The sequence below is a fragment of the Bubalus kerabau genome, chromosome 2 (genome assembly GCF_029407905.1).
Source record: "Bubalus kerabau isolate K-KA32 ecotype Philippines breed swamp buffalo chromosome 2, PCC_UOA_SB_1v2, whole genome shotgun sequence".
In the NCBI taxonomy this organism is placed as follows: Eukaryota; Metazoa; Chordata; class Mammalia; order Artiodactyla; family Bovidae; genus Bubalus; species Bubalus kerabau.
In genome coordinates, this window is record NC_073625.1 from 75550355 (window position 1) to 75565657 (window position 15303).

The window sequence follows — 15303 nt, forward strand, 5'->3', positions numbered from 1 at the left end:
AGCCTCTAGCCCTGGCTGGTCGGGTGGCTAGGATTCTTGGTTCTCATCCAGGCTACCCAGGTTCAATTTCTGGGCAGGGAATTAAGATCTCGCTTCCCGCCACCATTCACTGCTGCCTCTCTGAGATAAGTCAACAGTGCGCACATTTTTGTCTCCACTTGGGTTGTTACTCAGTCTCCAGTGTGGCTTCTGTACCTCTCAAACCTCTTCAGTGCAAATGCACTTGTAGAAATTTCAGATTATGATTGTGTCCTAAGTCTTTTCTTAGGCAAACGCTTGCTGTACAAGAAAAGTATGCTGTCCCTACCCCTTTCCATGAAATGCTTTCCTCCTTAGGCTGCCATTGTGAAACTCTGCATTGTTTTGCTTTGTTTTGTTTTCTCACCACTCAGACATCCAGCAAAATCCCTTCCTCTGACTATCCTATAAAAGCTGCTGCTCCACAGAATTAACAGCCTAAAAAGAGGCTATTCTTTCACTCAACACAATCTTTCTAAAGGGGGCTCATTTCTCTGTCCTGCACACTGACAGGCAGAATTCTAAAATGGTTCCTATGATTCCTACTCCCTCTGATTCACCTCTTTGTATAATCCTTTACCTGGAGGGTGGGAGGGAACTTTGAATACAATAGATGTCCTTCGAAGAAAGGGTGAGATAATAACAGAAATGTTTTAAATTGCTAAGTTTGTGGTAGTTGGTTATACAGCAATAGGAAATTAATGGAGATTTTGGTACACAAAATAGAGTTCCAGCCTGTTTGTATCTTCCTTTGCTTTTTTTTTTTTTTTTTTTTGCTTAATGGAATTCAGAGGTGCTTAGCCATCCCCCTTCGGAGAAGGCAATGGCAACCCACTCTAGTACTCTTGCCTGGAAAATCCCATGGGCGGAGCACCCTGGTAGGCTGCAGTCCATGGTGTCCCAAGAGTCAGACACGACTGAGTGACTTCACCTTCACTTTTCACTTTCATGCACTGGAGAAGGAAATGGCAACCCACTCCAGTGTTCTTGCCGGGAGAGTCCCAGGGACGGGGGAGCCTGGTGGGCTGCCGTCTATGGGGTCGCACAGAGTAGACACGACTTAGCAGCAGCAGCAGCAGCTGCCGCCATCCCCCGTAACTGCAGTGTGAATCACCGGGCACCAGAGGGCAGACTGTATTAGGCAGAATAATGACCGCCCACAGGTGTTCACGGGAGAAGGCAATGGCACCCCACTCCAGTACTCTTGCCTGGAAAATCCCATGGATGGAGGAGCCTGATAGGCTGCAGTGCATGGGGTTGCTAAGAGTTGGACCTGACTGAGCGACTTCACCTTCACTTTTCACTTTCATGCACTGGAGAAGGAAATGGCAGGGACGGGGGAGCCTGGTGGGCTGCCGTCTCTGGGGTCACACAAAGTCGGACACGACTGAAGCGACTTAGCAGCAGCAGCAGCAGCAGCAGCACAGGTGTTCACATCCTAATACCCAGAGTCTATGAATATGTCATCTTACATGGCAAGAAGGACTTCAGAGATCTGCTGAAGTTAAGGACATTGAGATGGGGACATTATCCTGGATCACCCGGATGTTGCTGCTGCTGCTAAATCATGTCAGTCATGTCCGACTCTGTGGGACCTCATAGACAGCAACCCACCAGGCTCCTCTGTCTCTGGGATTTTCCAGGCAAGAATACTGGAGTGGGTTGCCTTTTCCCTTCTCTGGATTACCTGGATGGGCCCAATGTAATTACAGGGATCTTTCTTAAAAGGTGCTTGGGTTGTCAGAGTAAGACAGAGTTGAAGATGCTACCCTGCTGGCTTTGAAGATAGGGGGAGGGCTCATGAACCAAGGAATACAGGTGGGTTTTAGAAGATAGAAAAGTCAAAGAAATAGAACCTCCAGAAGGAATGCAGCCTTACCAAGCCTTGATTTTTAGTCTAGGAAGATCATTTCAGATTTGTGAACATATGACAGTAGATTTGTATTATTTTAAGACACTTTGTATTATTTAGATTCAGTGTAGTATTTGTATATGTCTATTCACAATCCATAAACCTATACAAATATGCCCAGTTAAGTTTGACTGCTGTGTTAGAAGAATTCAATGGAAGTAGGTTAGACTTTTCAACAAATCATGTGGGAAGTGTTAGACATCTTTAGGCAAAAAAAAAAAAAAAAAAAACCTTAGACACTGATTGTTCAAAAAGTAACTCAAATGGACTATGGACTTAAACATAAAATTATAAACGTTTAATAGAAAATATAGGAGAATCAACACATGTATACCTGTGGCGGATTCATTTTGATATTTGGCAAAACTAATACAATATTGTAAAGTTTAAAGATAAAATAAAATTAAAAAAAAAAAGAAAAGAAAATATAGGAGAATCAAAGAATTCTTAGACTTGTCACCAAAAGAGATCTTTTTCCTTAAAAGGGAAAAAGAAAAAAAGATAAACTGGCCTTCATTAAATTTAAAGAAAACAAAGAACTTTAGCTCTGTGGAAGTCCACAGGTAGAGGATGAAAACACAAGCAAAGACTGGTATAAATATATTTGTCAAGCACATACCACCCCACAAAAGGGTTGAATCTAAACTATATAAAGAACTCTCAAAACTCCACAGTAAATGAGTGATCCAATTAGAAAATGGTCAAAAGACATGAACAGACATTTCACTGAAGAAGATATAAAGATGGCAAATAAGCACAAGAAAACAAGTTCTTCATCATACACCATTAAGAAAATGCAAACTAAACCCACAGCGAGATATTTCTGCACACCTGATAGAATGACTAATATGAAAAATAGCAACAATAACAAATGCATTGTTCAAGAATGTACAGAAACTGGATCTCTCCAAAGTTGCTTGTGGTAATACAAAATGGTACAACTACTCAGAAAAATAGTGTGAAAGCCTCTGACTGTGTGGATCACAATAAACTGTGGAAAATTCTTCAAGAGATGGGAATACCAGACCACCTGACCTGCCTCGTGATATATCTGCATGCAGGTCAAACAGCAACAGTTAGAGCCAGACATGGAACAATAGACTGGTTCCAAATTGGGAAAGGAGTAAGTATGTCAAGGCTGTATATTGTCACCCTGCTTATTTAACTCATATGCAAAGTACATCATAAGAAATGCCAGGCTGGATGAAGCATAAGCTGGAATCAAGATTGCTGGGAGAAATATCAACAACCTCAGATATACAGATGATACCACTTTAATGGCAGAAAGCAAAGAGGAGCTAAAGAGCCTCTTGATGAAAGTGAAAGAGGAGAGTGAAAAAGCTGGCTTAAAACTCAATATTCAGAAAACTATGATCACGACATCTGGTTCCACCACTTCATGGCAAATATTTGAGGAAAAAGTGGGAACAGTGACAGTTTATTATCTTCGGCTCCAAAGTCACTGCTGAAAGTGCTGCAGCTATGAAATTTAAAGATGCATTCTTCTTGGAAGAAAAGCTATGACAAACCTAGACAGCATATAAAAAAGCAAAGATACCACTTTGCAGACAAAGTATGGTCAAAGGTATGGTTTTTCCAGTGGTCATTTACTTATATGAGAGTTGGAGGATAGAGAAGGCTGAGTGCTGAAGAACTGATACTTTTGAAATGTGGTGCTGGGGAAGACTCTTGAGAGTCCCTTGGACAGCAAGGAGGTCAAGCCAGTCAGTCCTATAGGAAATCAACTCTGAATATTCATTGGAATGACTGATACTGAAACTCAAGCTCCAATACTCAGGCCACCTGATGCAAAGTGCTGACTCACTGGGAAAGACCCTGATGTTGGGAAAGATTGAAGGAGAGGAGAAGAGGTGATGAAGGAAGGATGAGATGGTTGGATGGCATCACTGACTCAATGGACATGAGTTTGAGCAAACTCCGGGAGATAGTGAAGGACAGGGAAGCCTTGGCATGTTGCAGTCCATGGGGTTGCAGTTGGACACGACTTAGTGACTGAACAACAATAACAACAACATCTAACCGGTATAAAACCCAGTACTTTTGGACGTTTACCATAGAGTAATGAAAATTTATGTTCATACAAAAATCTGTACACAAATGTTTATAGCAGCTCTCTTTATAGCAGCCAAAACCTAGAAACAGTCGAGATATCTTTTACTGGAAAAATAGTTAAACAAACTGTGATACAACCATGCCACGAGATAGCATTCAACAAAAAGAAAGGGAAACAGTGAAGTAGCATCACAGATGTAGAAAACAAACTTATGGCTCCCAGCGGGTAAAGAGGGGGGGGATAAATTGGGAGACTGGGATTGACATATACATACTAATATGTATAAAATGGGGCTTCCCAAATGGCTCAGTGGATAAAGAATCCACGTGCAATACAGGAGACACAGGAGACATGGGTTTGATCCCTGACTCAGGAAGATTCCCCAGAGGATCCCACTCCAGTATTCTTACCTGGAGAATCTCATGCACAGAGGAGGCTGGCAGGCTACATATAGTTCATAGGGTTGCAAAGAGTCAGACACCACTGAAATGACTAAGCACATTCATATATAATAGATCATTCATAAGAACATACTATAGCACAGGAAATTCTACTCAAAAATCTGTATTGGCCTATATGGGAAAAGACTCTTAAAAAAAACAAAGTGTGGGTATATGTATATGTTTAACTGATTTACTTTGCTCTACATGATGCTAAAGCTGAAACTCCAGTACTTTGGCCACCTCATGCGAAGAGTTGACTCACTGGAAAAGACTCTGATGCTGGGAGGGATTGGGGGCAGGAGAAGAAGGGGACGACAGAGGATGAGATGGCTGGATGGCATCACTGACTCGATGGACGTGAGTCTGAGTGAACTCCGGGAGTTGGTGAGGGACAGGGAGGCCTGGCGTGCTGTGATTCATGGGGTTGCAAAGAGTCAGACACGACTGAGCGACTGATCTGATCTGATCTGATCTGACACCTAAAACTAACATTCCATTGTTAATCAACTATACTCCAATAAAAATTTAAAAAAAAATCTTGAAAAGAAATATACTACTGATACATCCAACAACCCACATGAAATCCCCAGAGAATTTGACAAAGTGAGCCCAAAAGGTTGCATACTGTATTACTCCATTTATATAACATTTTTAAAATGAAAAAATTATAGAAATGGAGATCAGATTAGTTGTGGCCAAAGGTTCAGGAGGGATTTGGGGAAGAAAGGAGTAGGTGTGGCTCTAAAGGCAACATTTGGGAAACTCGTGGTAATGTTCCATATCTTGATTATGTCCATGTCACTATCCTGATTGTGATATTGTACTATAGATTTGTAAAATGTTATGGTGGTAGTTTAATAGCTAAGTTGTGTCTGACACTTGCAAACCCATGGATTGTATCCTGTCAGGTTCCTCTGTCCATGGGGTTATCCCAGCAAGAATACTGGAATAGGTTGCCACTTCCTTCTCCAGGGGGTCTTCCTGACCAAGGGACTGAACCTGTATCTCTGGTGTCTTCTGTGATGGCAGACAAATTCTTTACCAATTTACCACCTGTTTAACTCCACAGAAATCTAAACGGATAACAATACAGTTTTTTTCTTCCATTTGCATGATGTACTGCCTAGTACAGTATCCTGAGTATACAAGGTACTGAAGTGTTTAGTAAGTTAAATGTTAAAAAAAAGAAAAGAAAAGACAACTGCCATTATTACTCAGAGGAGGAAATAGCCTGCTCTGAGCTATGATTGATTGAAATAATTATAGGTTGATGTACACCTTTAAATATCCTTGAATCTGCTGAAAGCCTGATGAAGGCTTTTCAGTAGGATGTTAAAAAAGCAAGATTTGGCACTTGCAAGGGGGAAAACACCTTTGTGGAAGATTAGAAATCGTAAAAGATGGTGGGCGGACAAAGAGCCTAAACCGAGGTAAGAAACTTGAAGATCACAACATTCTTTTTTTTTAATAACAAACACAAAGCAACTTTCCCAGCTAGTAAAGTCTCTTTGGTTTTTAACTCTGATCAGATTTGTAAAACACTTATTTTTTTGACCTGACAATGATTGAGAAATTGATAGATGGAAAAGCAGAAGTTGTGCTGGTAGAGTTTTAATATCACAGTTGCACACTGCCCAAATTGCCTGTGGACACAGAAGAGACATGAGATGATCACAATAACCACTTCCTTCAGAATAGGCTTCATGGTTTTTCTATTCAAAGTTAAGCTCTTCTGCCACTGTGATATCATGGCACCAGTTCATGTCTGTACTAAAGGGCTTTATCAGAAAGCAATGATTATTTGATACATATCTGACTTCTTATGAATACTCAGCCTGTGAATCAGACTTTGCCACTCAAGAGTGTTTTATATCAAATCTAAGTCTTATTTTAGGTTATCTAAATACAATCTTATCTAAAGATCACTTATGACTATAACAACTTTGGTCATTTAGACAAAAATAAAATGAAACAAAATATAATCCAAGTCACTTGAATTGTTATTAAATTTAATAAAAGTATACTAGAAATTATATGCAAGGTGTCATATACAATTATTCATTCCCAGTACCAGACACATGGTAAGGGCTTTTAAATACTCAATGAAGGAATGGATAAATCCACATCTGTTGAGTAAAAAACCATACTAAGAAATAAGTACTGGGAATTAAGGAGTGACTTCTACATTAATTGATGATTTGCAGGCAGAAATGGATGCTTTGATGAAGTTTAATGTGTTTTAAATATAGAACGCCAGAGTTTCATATAATTGCACTGATAATGCAAAATTCCATTTACATAGCTAACATTATATCAATCATATCTTCCCCATGCCTGCATAATGCAAGTGTGAATACTTTAAATTAGAACTTTTAGAAGTTTGAGAGGCATCTTATTAAATGGCACAAGAATCAACACACTAATGAGAGAATTTAATACTTCAATTAAAATATCACAACTAAGAAATAAATCAAAGAAATAATAAATACACCAACATAAGACATAGTATCCACAGGGGAAAAAATATTTACATTAAACCTTACCTGGATCCATTTATCTGGAATTGCCATGGCCAATCGATAGTCAAAACCACCCCCTCCCTGGGAAATTGGAGAACACAGAGCTGGCATTCCTGATACATCCTAAAATAAAGAGCATCAGCATTATCACTTCATATTGATCAAATTTTTACTAAATATTCTTGTGACAGTAAATCCAGGCCAATAAATACAAATAATAAATGGGGGTATATACTCTTGGAGTATTTTGGTAGCATAATTGTAAAAGTAGATAGCATTGTGATAGCATATCTCATTTCCCAATAAGATTTTGTGTAGTGCTTTTCATTGCAGGACTTTTTCTCTTTTCCTTAGTTGCACATAGAGAACACAAATTAGTAAAAGTGTTATTGCTGAAACACAGTTTCTTACACTAATTTTTGAATACGTATTAGCTACTGCTTTCATCGATCATAAAAATACATGTGCTGTATATCTGTTATTCTTCTGTGTATACAGCAGTGTCAGAGAATGTATTTTGTGAGCACTTAGCTTCTGATGAAATAGAAATAGAGTTAGCACATTAAGAGCAAAGCAGTAAGATGGCTTTCAAGAGAGTCAGTTACACTTGGAAAGGGTCATTGAGGTTATCTAGTGGATCCTCTTCATTTAAAAGATATAGAAATCGAGGCTTATTGAGGTGAAGGGCTCGCTAAAGACATGTTTCTCAAGGACAGAGCTGGGACTCAGACATCCAACCTTTTGACAGGGTCTTCTTACAGTCATGCTACCACTAGACTATCGGTAATCAAATAAACATATGGTCAAACAGATAAGTAAAAAGAAAATGATGTAAGGACCCAGATGCAACAAAATATATAGTGTAACAATGGTGGTAAAATATGGTATAAGTACTAGCAATTCTAACTCCACAATATCTTTCAAATAAATTATTTTCTTTTGACTCATTTCTATAGACACTATCTTATTTAACCCACCGAACTACTTCCTCTGACCACTATGTTCCCACACATAAGTGGAACTCCCATCTCCAGCCTCTCTTTACACTAACTGCTGCTGAATGGTCTGCTCCTATCATTGCCTGCGAATAGCTTGCAACAGTCAACAATAGAAAACTTAAATTCTTCAGTTTAGGATACAAATCAACAACTATACTGTAAGCACTGACAATATAATTTTTTATTTGATTACCTGCTTCCTCACTAACTGTTAGAGTTTAAGACACATGGGGTAGGACTTTTGTTGTTGTTGCTGCTGTTGTTCACTGACATATGCCAAGAATCTAGAAGAGTAGAAGAGCACTTGGCACAAAGCAGGAACTCAATAACTATTGACTGAGTGGATTTATGAAGGTGCTGCCAAGGCTTTGATGGTAAATAAGACATAATACTTGACATTCAGGATTCAAGAACTAGATCCTAAATAAACATGCGTGCACACAAACACACACAATCATGAAATGACAGTGTTATGGAGTCGTCAAAATTGTTAACAGAAGTACACAGCAAGTGTGGGGGAAAAACCTACATCTCCCCATCATCATTTCTATTGTTTCATTTTAAATATTCAATATATCATCCCCTTTGAAATAATCACTCTTCCCTGCGCTTCTGACAGCTTTTCTGTGTGTGTCATTACCCAAATTCTCACTTGGATCATTATCCTTACTTCCTATGAAAGACTATCACACACTGTGAGCTCTCTGAGACTTAATTGCTTCTTCTTCCACAATACCATCCTCAAACTCTTCCCACAGAAAAGCTATAAAAAAACAAACATATGACCTCTCTGGATTTCCAAAATAATGTGTTCATGGTTTACTAATGGAAGAGAGGTACAACAAGACATAGTACATGGTGGAGTATATCCATAAGAAAATATTCATCAATAATATCTTATTCTACATACTTTTTTATAAGTTTATAAAAGTGGAAAAAGATAAATCAAAAAAGTGAAAAAGGATGAATGGTTAACAGATAAATCATTTTATGTCACATTTTCACAGTTATGATAGGTATTCAGTTCAACTCCTTATTAATGCTGGCTACATATGTGTTAAGTATCAGGCACCTGTGTTAGACACTGGAAATACATATGCAGTAGCTTCCTGGAAAAGTTTTTAGAAGACCCAGAGTTTTCATGAGACAAGTAATAAGATGGCATTAAAGATCAAGATAATTTTTTCTCAAGGAAACATTAAGGTGCTTTCTATATTTGGTCTATAGGTAGTTTTAGAAAATAGCTTATAAGAAATAGAATCTGCTAAGAAAAATATCTGGAGACCAATAAGTCTTAACTCCTAAATCTGACTCCTAGAAGGCTGCCCCCGTTAATGCTTATGAGGTATTTGTAGCTCTTGTTTGAAAGTGGAGAGTTAAGAACTATTCTTTTAAAATCTTAAAAGAAGAAAATGAGAAAATGTAATGGTCATGAAAATAAATATACTTAAATATAAAGAAGTTGATAACAAAAGGATATTCAAGTGTTCATATATGCTTCCAATGAAGTTAAAATAGCTTTAATTCTTTAATCTAAAGATCACTTATGACTATTCCAGAGGGGGAGAAAGCTTCAGTCATCAAAAAATATTTTTCATTAATACAGCAAATATAACCACGTATAAAGGTAGACATATTCCAGAAAAAAGGCTTCAATTTTAATAACTATCATTATAACTAAATTCAATATACAAGACTGTATATAACATTGCATTACTTATTCGTTACACCACATTCCTCTCTTAAAAAAAAAAAGTTCATGAGGATCAATTCCACTTCTTGAATAGACTCCCACTAGACAGAAAAGTGATGTATTGAAATTGAAGTAGTTTTCAATTTAAGTAGAATAAATTGAAGACACATCTTGTTTTAAAAAAATCTAAAGCCAAGTAATATAAAGTAGGCTAAAGTCTCAAAGTTTCATTGGTAGAAACACGAATAATCAGACAAAAGCTCCCTAGATGATGAAACTATTTTACTTGAAATGAACGGAAAGATCAATGTAACAATTTTCAGTTTCATGTATTAAATAATTGCTTCTTTTTCTTCAGTACCTGCTTTTGATGTGCACTGTCATTAATTGTTTATAGTAATTTGTCATCCATAATGTCTCTGCTTCAAATTGCCATAAATATAATTAACTTTTATAAACAGCTAAATAACTTTTTTATGTTTGACAGATAAAAAGTAAAATATATAAAGTATAAAATAAAAGTTTAAGATTTCTTCTGAAGTACATTAAAAATATTCAGCACAAAAAGTATTAGCACAAGCACTGGAAAGACTTATAAGTTATGACTAAATACAGGTAAGATGAGACTGTGAAACAATACAGGATATCAAGATGACATTGTAATTGTGGACTTTTAAAAAAATTTTATATGAAAATTTACTCCAGGAATTTAGGATTCATTGCTCTATCCTAGAAGATATTTAGAAGGCAAAAGGCCTAAAAAGAGTAGCTGTTCTCAATCCAGAGATGAACAAGGAAATCATATCAGTAGTTTGAGATTTTGAGTTTTGAGAAATGATGCAAGAAGAAAGACTATACAACTAATAAATAATAAGAGACCATCATGACTACATTTCATTTCAATGAACTAAATGCCAACAACATGAAAATACTTCTTAACTCTGACTCTTTCAAAGATAGTCTTACTATTTTTATATGCCAACCTCTATATTTTGTATAGAACAGTTTTAACATGAAATTCAATTTTAATAATAATTCCTAGTTAGAGGACTCACAAAACCAGAGGGATTTTAGTACTAAATCTAAATTAGCATAAGCATTTAACAAACTTCTTAATTTATCAAATTTATCACCAAGAGGGGAATTGTCAATTATGCATATACCGAATTATATCATTACAGTGCAGCTTTGGGACAGTTAATCATGAACCTTCAGTAATCATGAATAACTAGTGAACATTTGGAAATCCGAGAGCAATAACGTAAACAAGAAAGGTAATCGCATCAGAACAAGAGAGGTTTCAGAGAAGCTCGCAGGCAGTGAACCATGCCATCTCTGATGATTAAGCCAGAAAAAAAAAAAATTAAATAGACAGACACATATTAATATTCAATTCTTTTTCTGTGCTGAAGGTCTCATAGCAAAAGGACTTGTCCACTGATTAGGATATTTTACTTTGTAACGACTGGCATTTTCTTTTTTAACAATGGAATAATGACAAGTAATTAGGGAACATTATCTCATAATAGGAAAACAGTGAATTCTGAATAATGTGCCACACAGACAAGGTAGCTGCACTATAGTCAGGGTATAATTTCACTTATGCAATCATTGACAACATAGAGATTATTCAAATATTGTATGTCAACAAAATGTTCTATCTTAAAGGGGGTCAGGGGGTAGAGATCATTATTACCTCAGCTATTGTTATAGAATCTGGATACAGTGTGTGAATCAAATGATTTGCCAACATGATGTAAGTCAAAGCATCTTCATCTACTTGTAGTCCAAAATACTCATGGTAATCACCTGAAAAATTCTCACCTGGAAAACAGAAAATCAATATGGATGCATTATGTTAGTAGGCAAGTCTTAACTCTGTACAAATGCCACCCCCCACAATTAGTTGGTTTATATCAGTTTTGTTATCAGAGCAAAGTGTAATGGACCTTGATACCATATAATGCTGCTGCTGCTAAGTCGCATCAGTCGTGTCCAACTCTGCGACCCCATAGACGGCAGCCCACCAGGCTCCCCCGTCCCTGGGATTCTCCAGGCAAGAACACTGGAGTGGGTTGCCATTTCCTTCTCCAAAGCATGAAAGTCAAAAGTGAAAGTGAAGTCGCTCAGTTGTGTCCGACTCTTAGCAACCCCAATGGACTGCAGCCTACCAGGCTCCTCCATCCATGGGATTTCCCAGGCAAGAGTACTGGAGTGGGGTGTCATTGCCTTCTCCCCATATAATGCTATTAGTAACTATATGATCTAACTTAAAAAGTACCAGATAACTACATTCAAAGTTCAGATAATCCTGCAATTCAACTTTTGTTTTACAAAAGCAAACAAAATCTCTGTGATTTAAAATTTTAAGTTAATTTGAACTGAATTGTCCAGCACAAAATAAAATACAAGAGATTTATAAATTTTAATTTTTAGATAACTTTTTTGGTCACACTGAGATCTTAATATTAGATAGCTCATATTTGATCCCTCTGAAGGCAAGCAAATAGGAAAACCGTCATAAAATTGAGACAAAATGTTTATATTATTTTAAATATGGCTAGAATTTATGGAGTATGGATTTCCTATGATGACAAAAACAGTTTAATATCCCTCAACTTCTTTCTACCACCACTTGCCCCATCTCCTGATTTTGATTGCTTATAGTATATTTCACTTACTGGTATTATACTATTAACTTTCTATTCTTTCAGCTGTTTACTATTATTTTTAATTAAGTCTACGTAGTGCTGAATGCCTGCCTTTTTCCCCACTGATTTCTTATATATAAGTTCTTTTATTTTAACTCCTTTTTTTCAGTTTGGTCGATTCTATCATTGAAGGATATTTTTACGTGGACTCTTCAATTTCTTTCAAATGTATCTTACAATGGCAATTCAAATATCCAATTCTCAAATGACAGTTTCTATCCGTAAGAATTTTGCAGATACTGCTGTGGCAATGGAATAATATGAGCTCAGCCTTTTTTTTTTTTTTTTTCATTTATGCAGGTAAATTACTTTTTCTTCAAGATATTACTGGATGAAGTTTTCTTTATCACAGAATTTTATAAATTAAACACTCTGTGTCTATGTTAATAGTGTCATCTCAAATTTCTTCTGGTATATTATATAATTTTTTGCAGTTTCAATTTTTATTTTCATCTTCATCTCAAAGTTGGGAAACATGCTAAATAATTCAATGTTTTTCTTTCCATTTTTTGAGCTCTCTGACCATAAGAAGCATATACCATATCCATAGATTTCAGCTCATTTTCCCATCTCCACAATTCTTTGGAAAACACCTAGCTCTCAGCAGAGGAAGGTTCTGAAGGGGCAGGCATGTAGGTGCTTTAATCTAGGAAAAGATCTTTCTTGAATTTTATCATGATTGCCTTTTTCATCTCCAAAGTCAGCTTCTCTCCACAGTGGAAGGTATCACTGAAATCCGTCATGTTTTATAGATTCAACTGGCTCCTTAGAAATGTTTCATGGGGAGGGGAGTAGGTAGCACCATGAATAAGAGCAGATAACAGCAGATTTTGACTGTAGCAGCTTTTCTTGGCAGTTATGTTTTGATTTCTAAAGTCTCTATCATGGATTGATTGTTGTCAGTAAATTGTTGTTATTGTTTAGTCACTAAGTCATGTCTGACTCTTTGTGACCCCATGGACTGGTCCCTGCCAACTCCTCAGTCCATGGGATTTCCTAGGCAAGAGTGGGTTGCCATTTCCTTCTCCAGGGGATATTCTCAATCCATGGACTGAATCCAAGTCTCTTGTTTGGCAGGCTGATTCTTTACCCTGAGCCACCTGGGAAGCCCCCAGGTGAATACAGATACATATTTTTATTTAAAACATATGTCCCTGTTTTTCTGAGGTTTTAGCCAAACAGACAAGGCCTGCCACACTTCAGAAGGTTGTAAAAAATATTTGAGTAAATCTTATAAAAACAATGTATTTCCTACAACAAAGTTTTAATGCAGAAGAAATTAAAATGAGATATCTACACAAGCATTATTTTTATACCATCCAAGAGTCCTTCTGAAGGCAGTTTACAGAGTTAAGTGAGATAATAGTTAAATAACTATTTTCATATACTTATGCTATATACTTTCATATACTTATACTAAATAACATTTTCATATACATACTTTGAGTCACTTTGTTCTGATATAAAGAGGATTTTTAAAAGATTTAATTAAACTTTTGATTTTGAGGTAACTGTAGATTGTTTGTGTGTACTTGCTCGGTGCATTGACTCTGCAAACACATGGACTGTAGCCCGCCAGGCTCCTCTGTCCGTAGGATGTTCCAGGTAAGAATACTGGAGTGGGTTGCTATTTTCTCCTCTAGGGGATCTTCCCAATACAGAGATGGAACTTGTATTGGCAGGTTATTCAAGCCACCTGGGAAGCCACAGTTATATGGAAATAACATACAGTGCTCCACAATCACTGCAGATGGTGACTGCAGCCATGAAATTAAAAGACGCTTACTCCTTGGAAGGAAAGTTATGACCAACCTAGAGAGCATATTCAAAAGCAGAGACATTACTTTGCCAACAAAGGTCCATCTAGTCAAGGCTATGGTTTTTCCAGTGGTCATGTATGGATGTGAGAGTTGGACTGTGAAGAAAGCTGAGCTCCGAGGAACTGATGCTTTTGAACTGTGGTGCTGGAGAAGACTCTTGAGAGTCCCTTGGACTGCAAGGAGATCCAATCAGTCCATCCTAAAGGAGACCAGTCCTGGGTGTTCATTGGAAGGAATGATGCTGAGGCTGAAACTCCAATACTTTGGCCACCTCATGCAAAGAGTTGACTCATTGGAAAAGAATCTGATGGTGGGAGGGATTGGGGGCAGGAGGAGAAGGGGGACGACAGAGGATGAGATGGCTGGATGTCATCACCAACTCAACACACATGAGTTTGAGTGAACTCCAGGAGTTGGTGATGGACAGAGAGGCCTGGCGTGCTGTGATTCATGAGGTCGCAAAGAGTTGGACACGACTGAGCTACTGAACTGAACTGAACTGAACTGATCCTATGTAGACTTTACTTGTTTTCCCAATATTTGAAACGCCATGGTGTAATGGCATTTTCAATGGGAACATATGAAAATCCATGGTGTAATATCCCAGCCAAGGTACTGGCATTATACAGTCAGGATATAAAATTACATCACAGGTAGCTCACCTGATATCCTTTTATGATGAGATCTACCTTCCTCCTGCCTTTTCACCATGGTCCTTAACCCTTGATGACGACTGACTTACTCTATTTATTTTGTCACTACAAGCATGATACATAAAAGTAATCATATTATATATATGTCCTCTTTTGAAACAAGTTTTTTTCCCTGTCAGCATAATCCTCTGAAAATTAATCCAAATTGTTATATGTATCCATATTGTTATTGTTTATTGCTAAGTAGAATTTCATGCTATGGATATACCACATTTTTTAACCATTTATCTATTAAAGCATGCCTGGCTTGTTTCCAGGTATTAGTTATGAATAAGGTTGCTAAATATTTGGTCATTAAAAAAACAATATGTTTTCTACATGTTATCTATTGAAGGATTAGGATTCTATGATTCTACTTTTTTGTACAACTTTTAAACTGAAGGTCTCTAATCCATAGTTTTA

At 37.1% G+C, this 15303-nt stretch overlaps 1 protein-coding gene across 1 annotated transcript in view; it reads right to left on the reverse strand.

The window, feature by feature from the left end:
• Positions 1 to 15303, reverse strand: part of GBE1 (1,4-alpha-glucan branching enzyme 1) — a 318830-nt gene that overhangs the window by 93381 nt on the left and 210146 nt on the right. The window contains exons 9-10 of the mRNA XM_055567831.1: positions 11354 to 11481; positions 6991 to 7089 (exon numbers count right to left, since the gene is read on the reverse strand). Of these exons, the coding sequence (XP_055423806.1) occupies positions 6991 to 7089; positions 11354 to 11481 (227 nt within the window). The remainder of the gene's footprint in view (positions 1 to 6990; positions 7090 to 11353; positions 11482 to 15303) is intronic.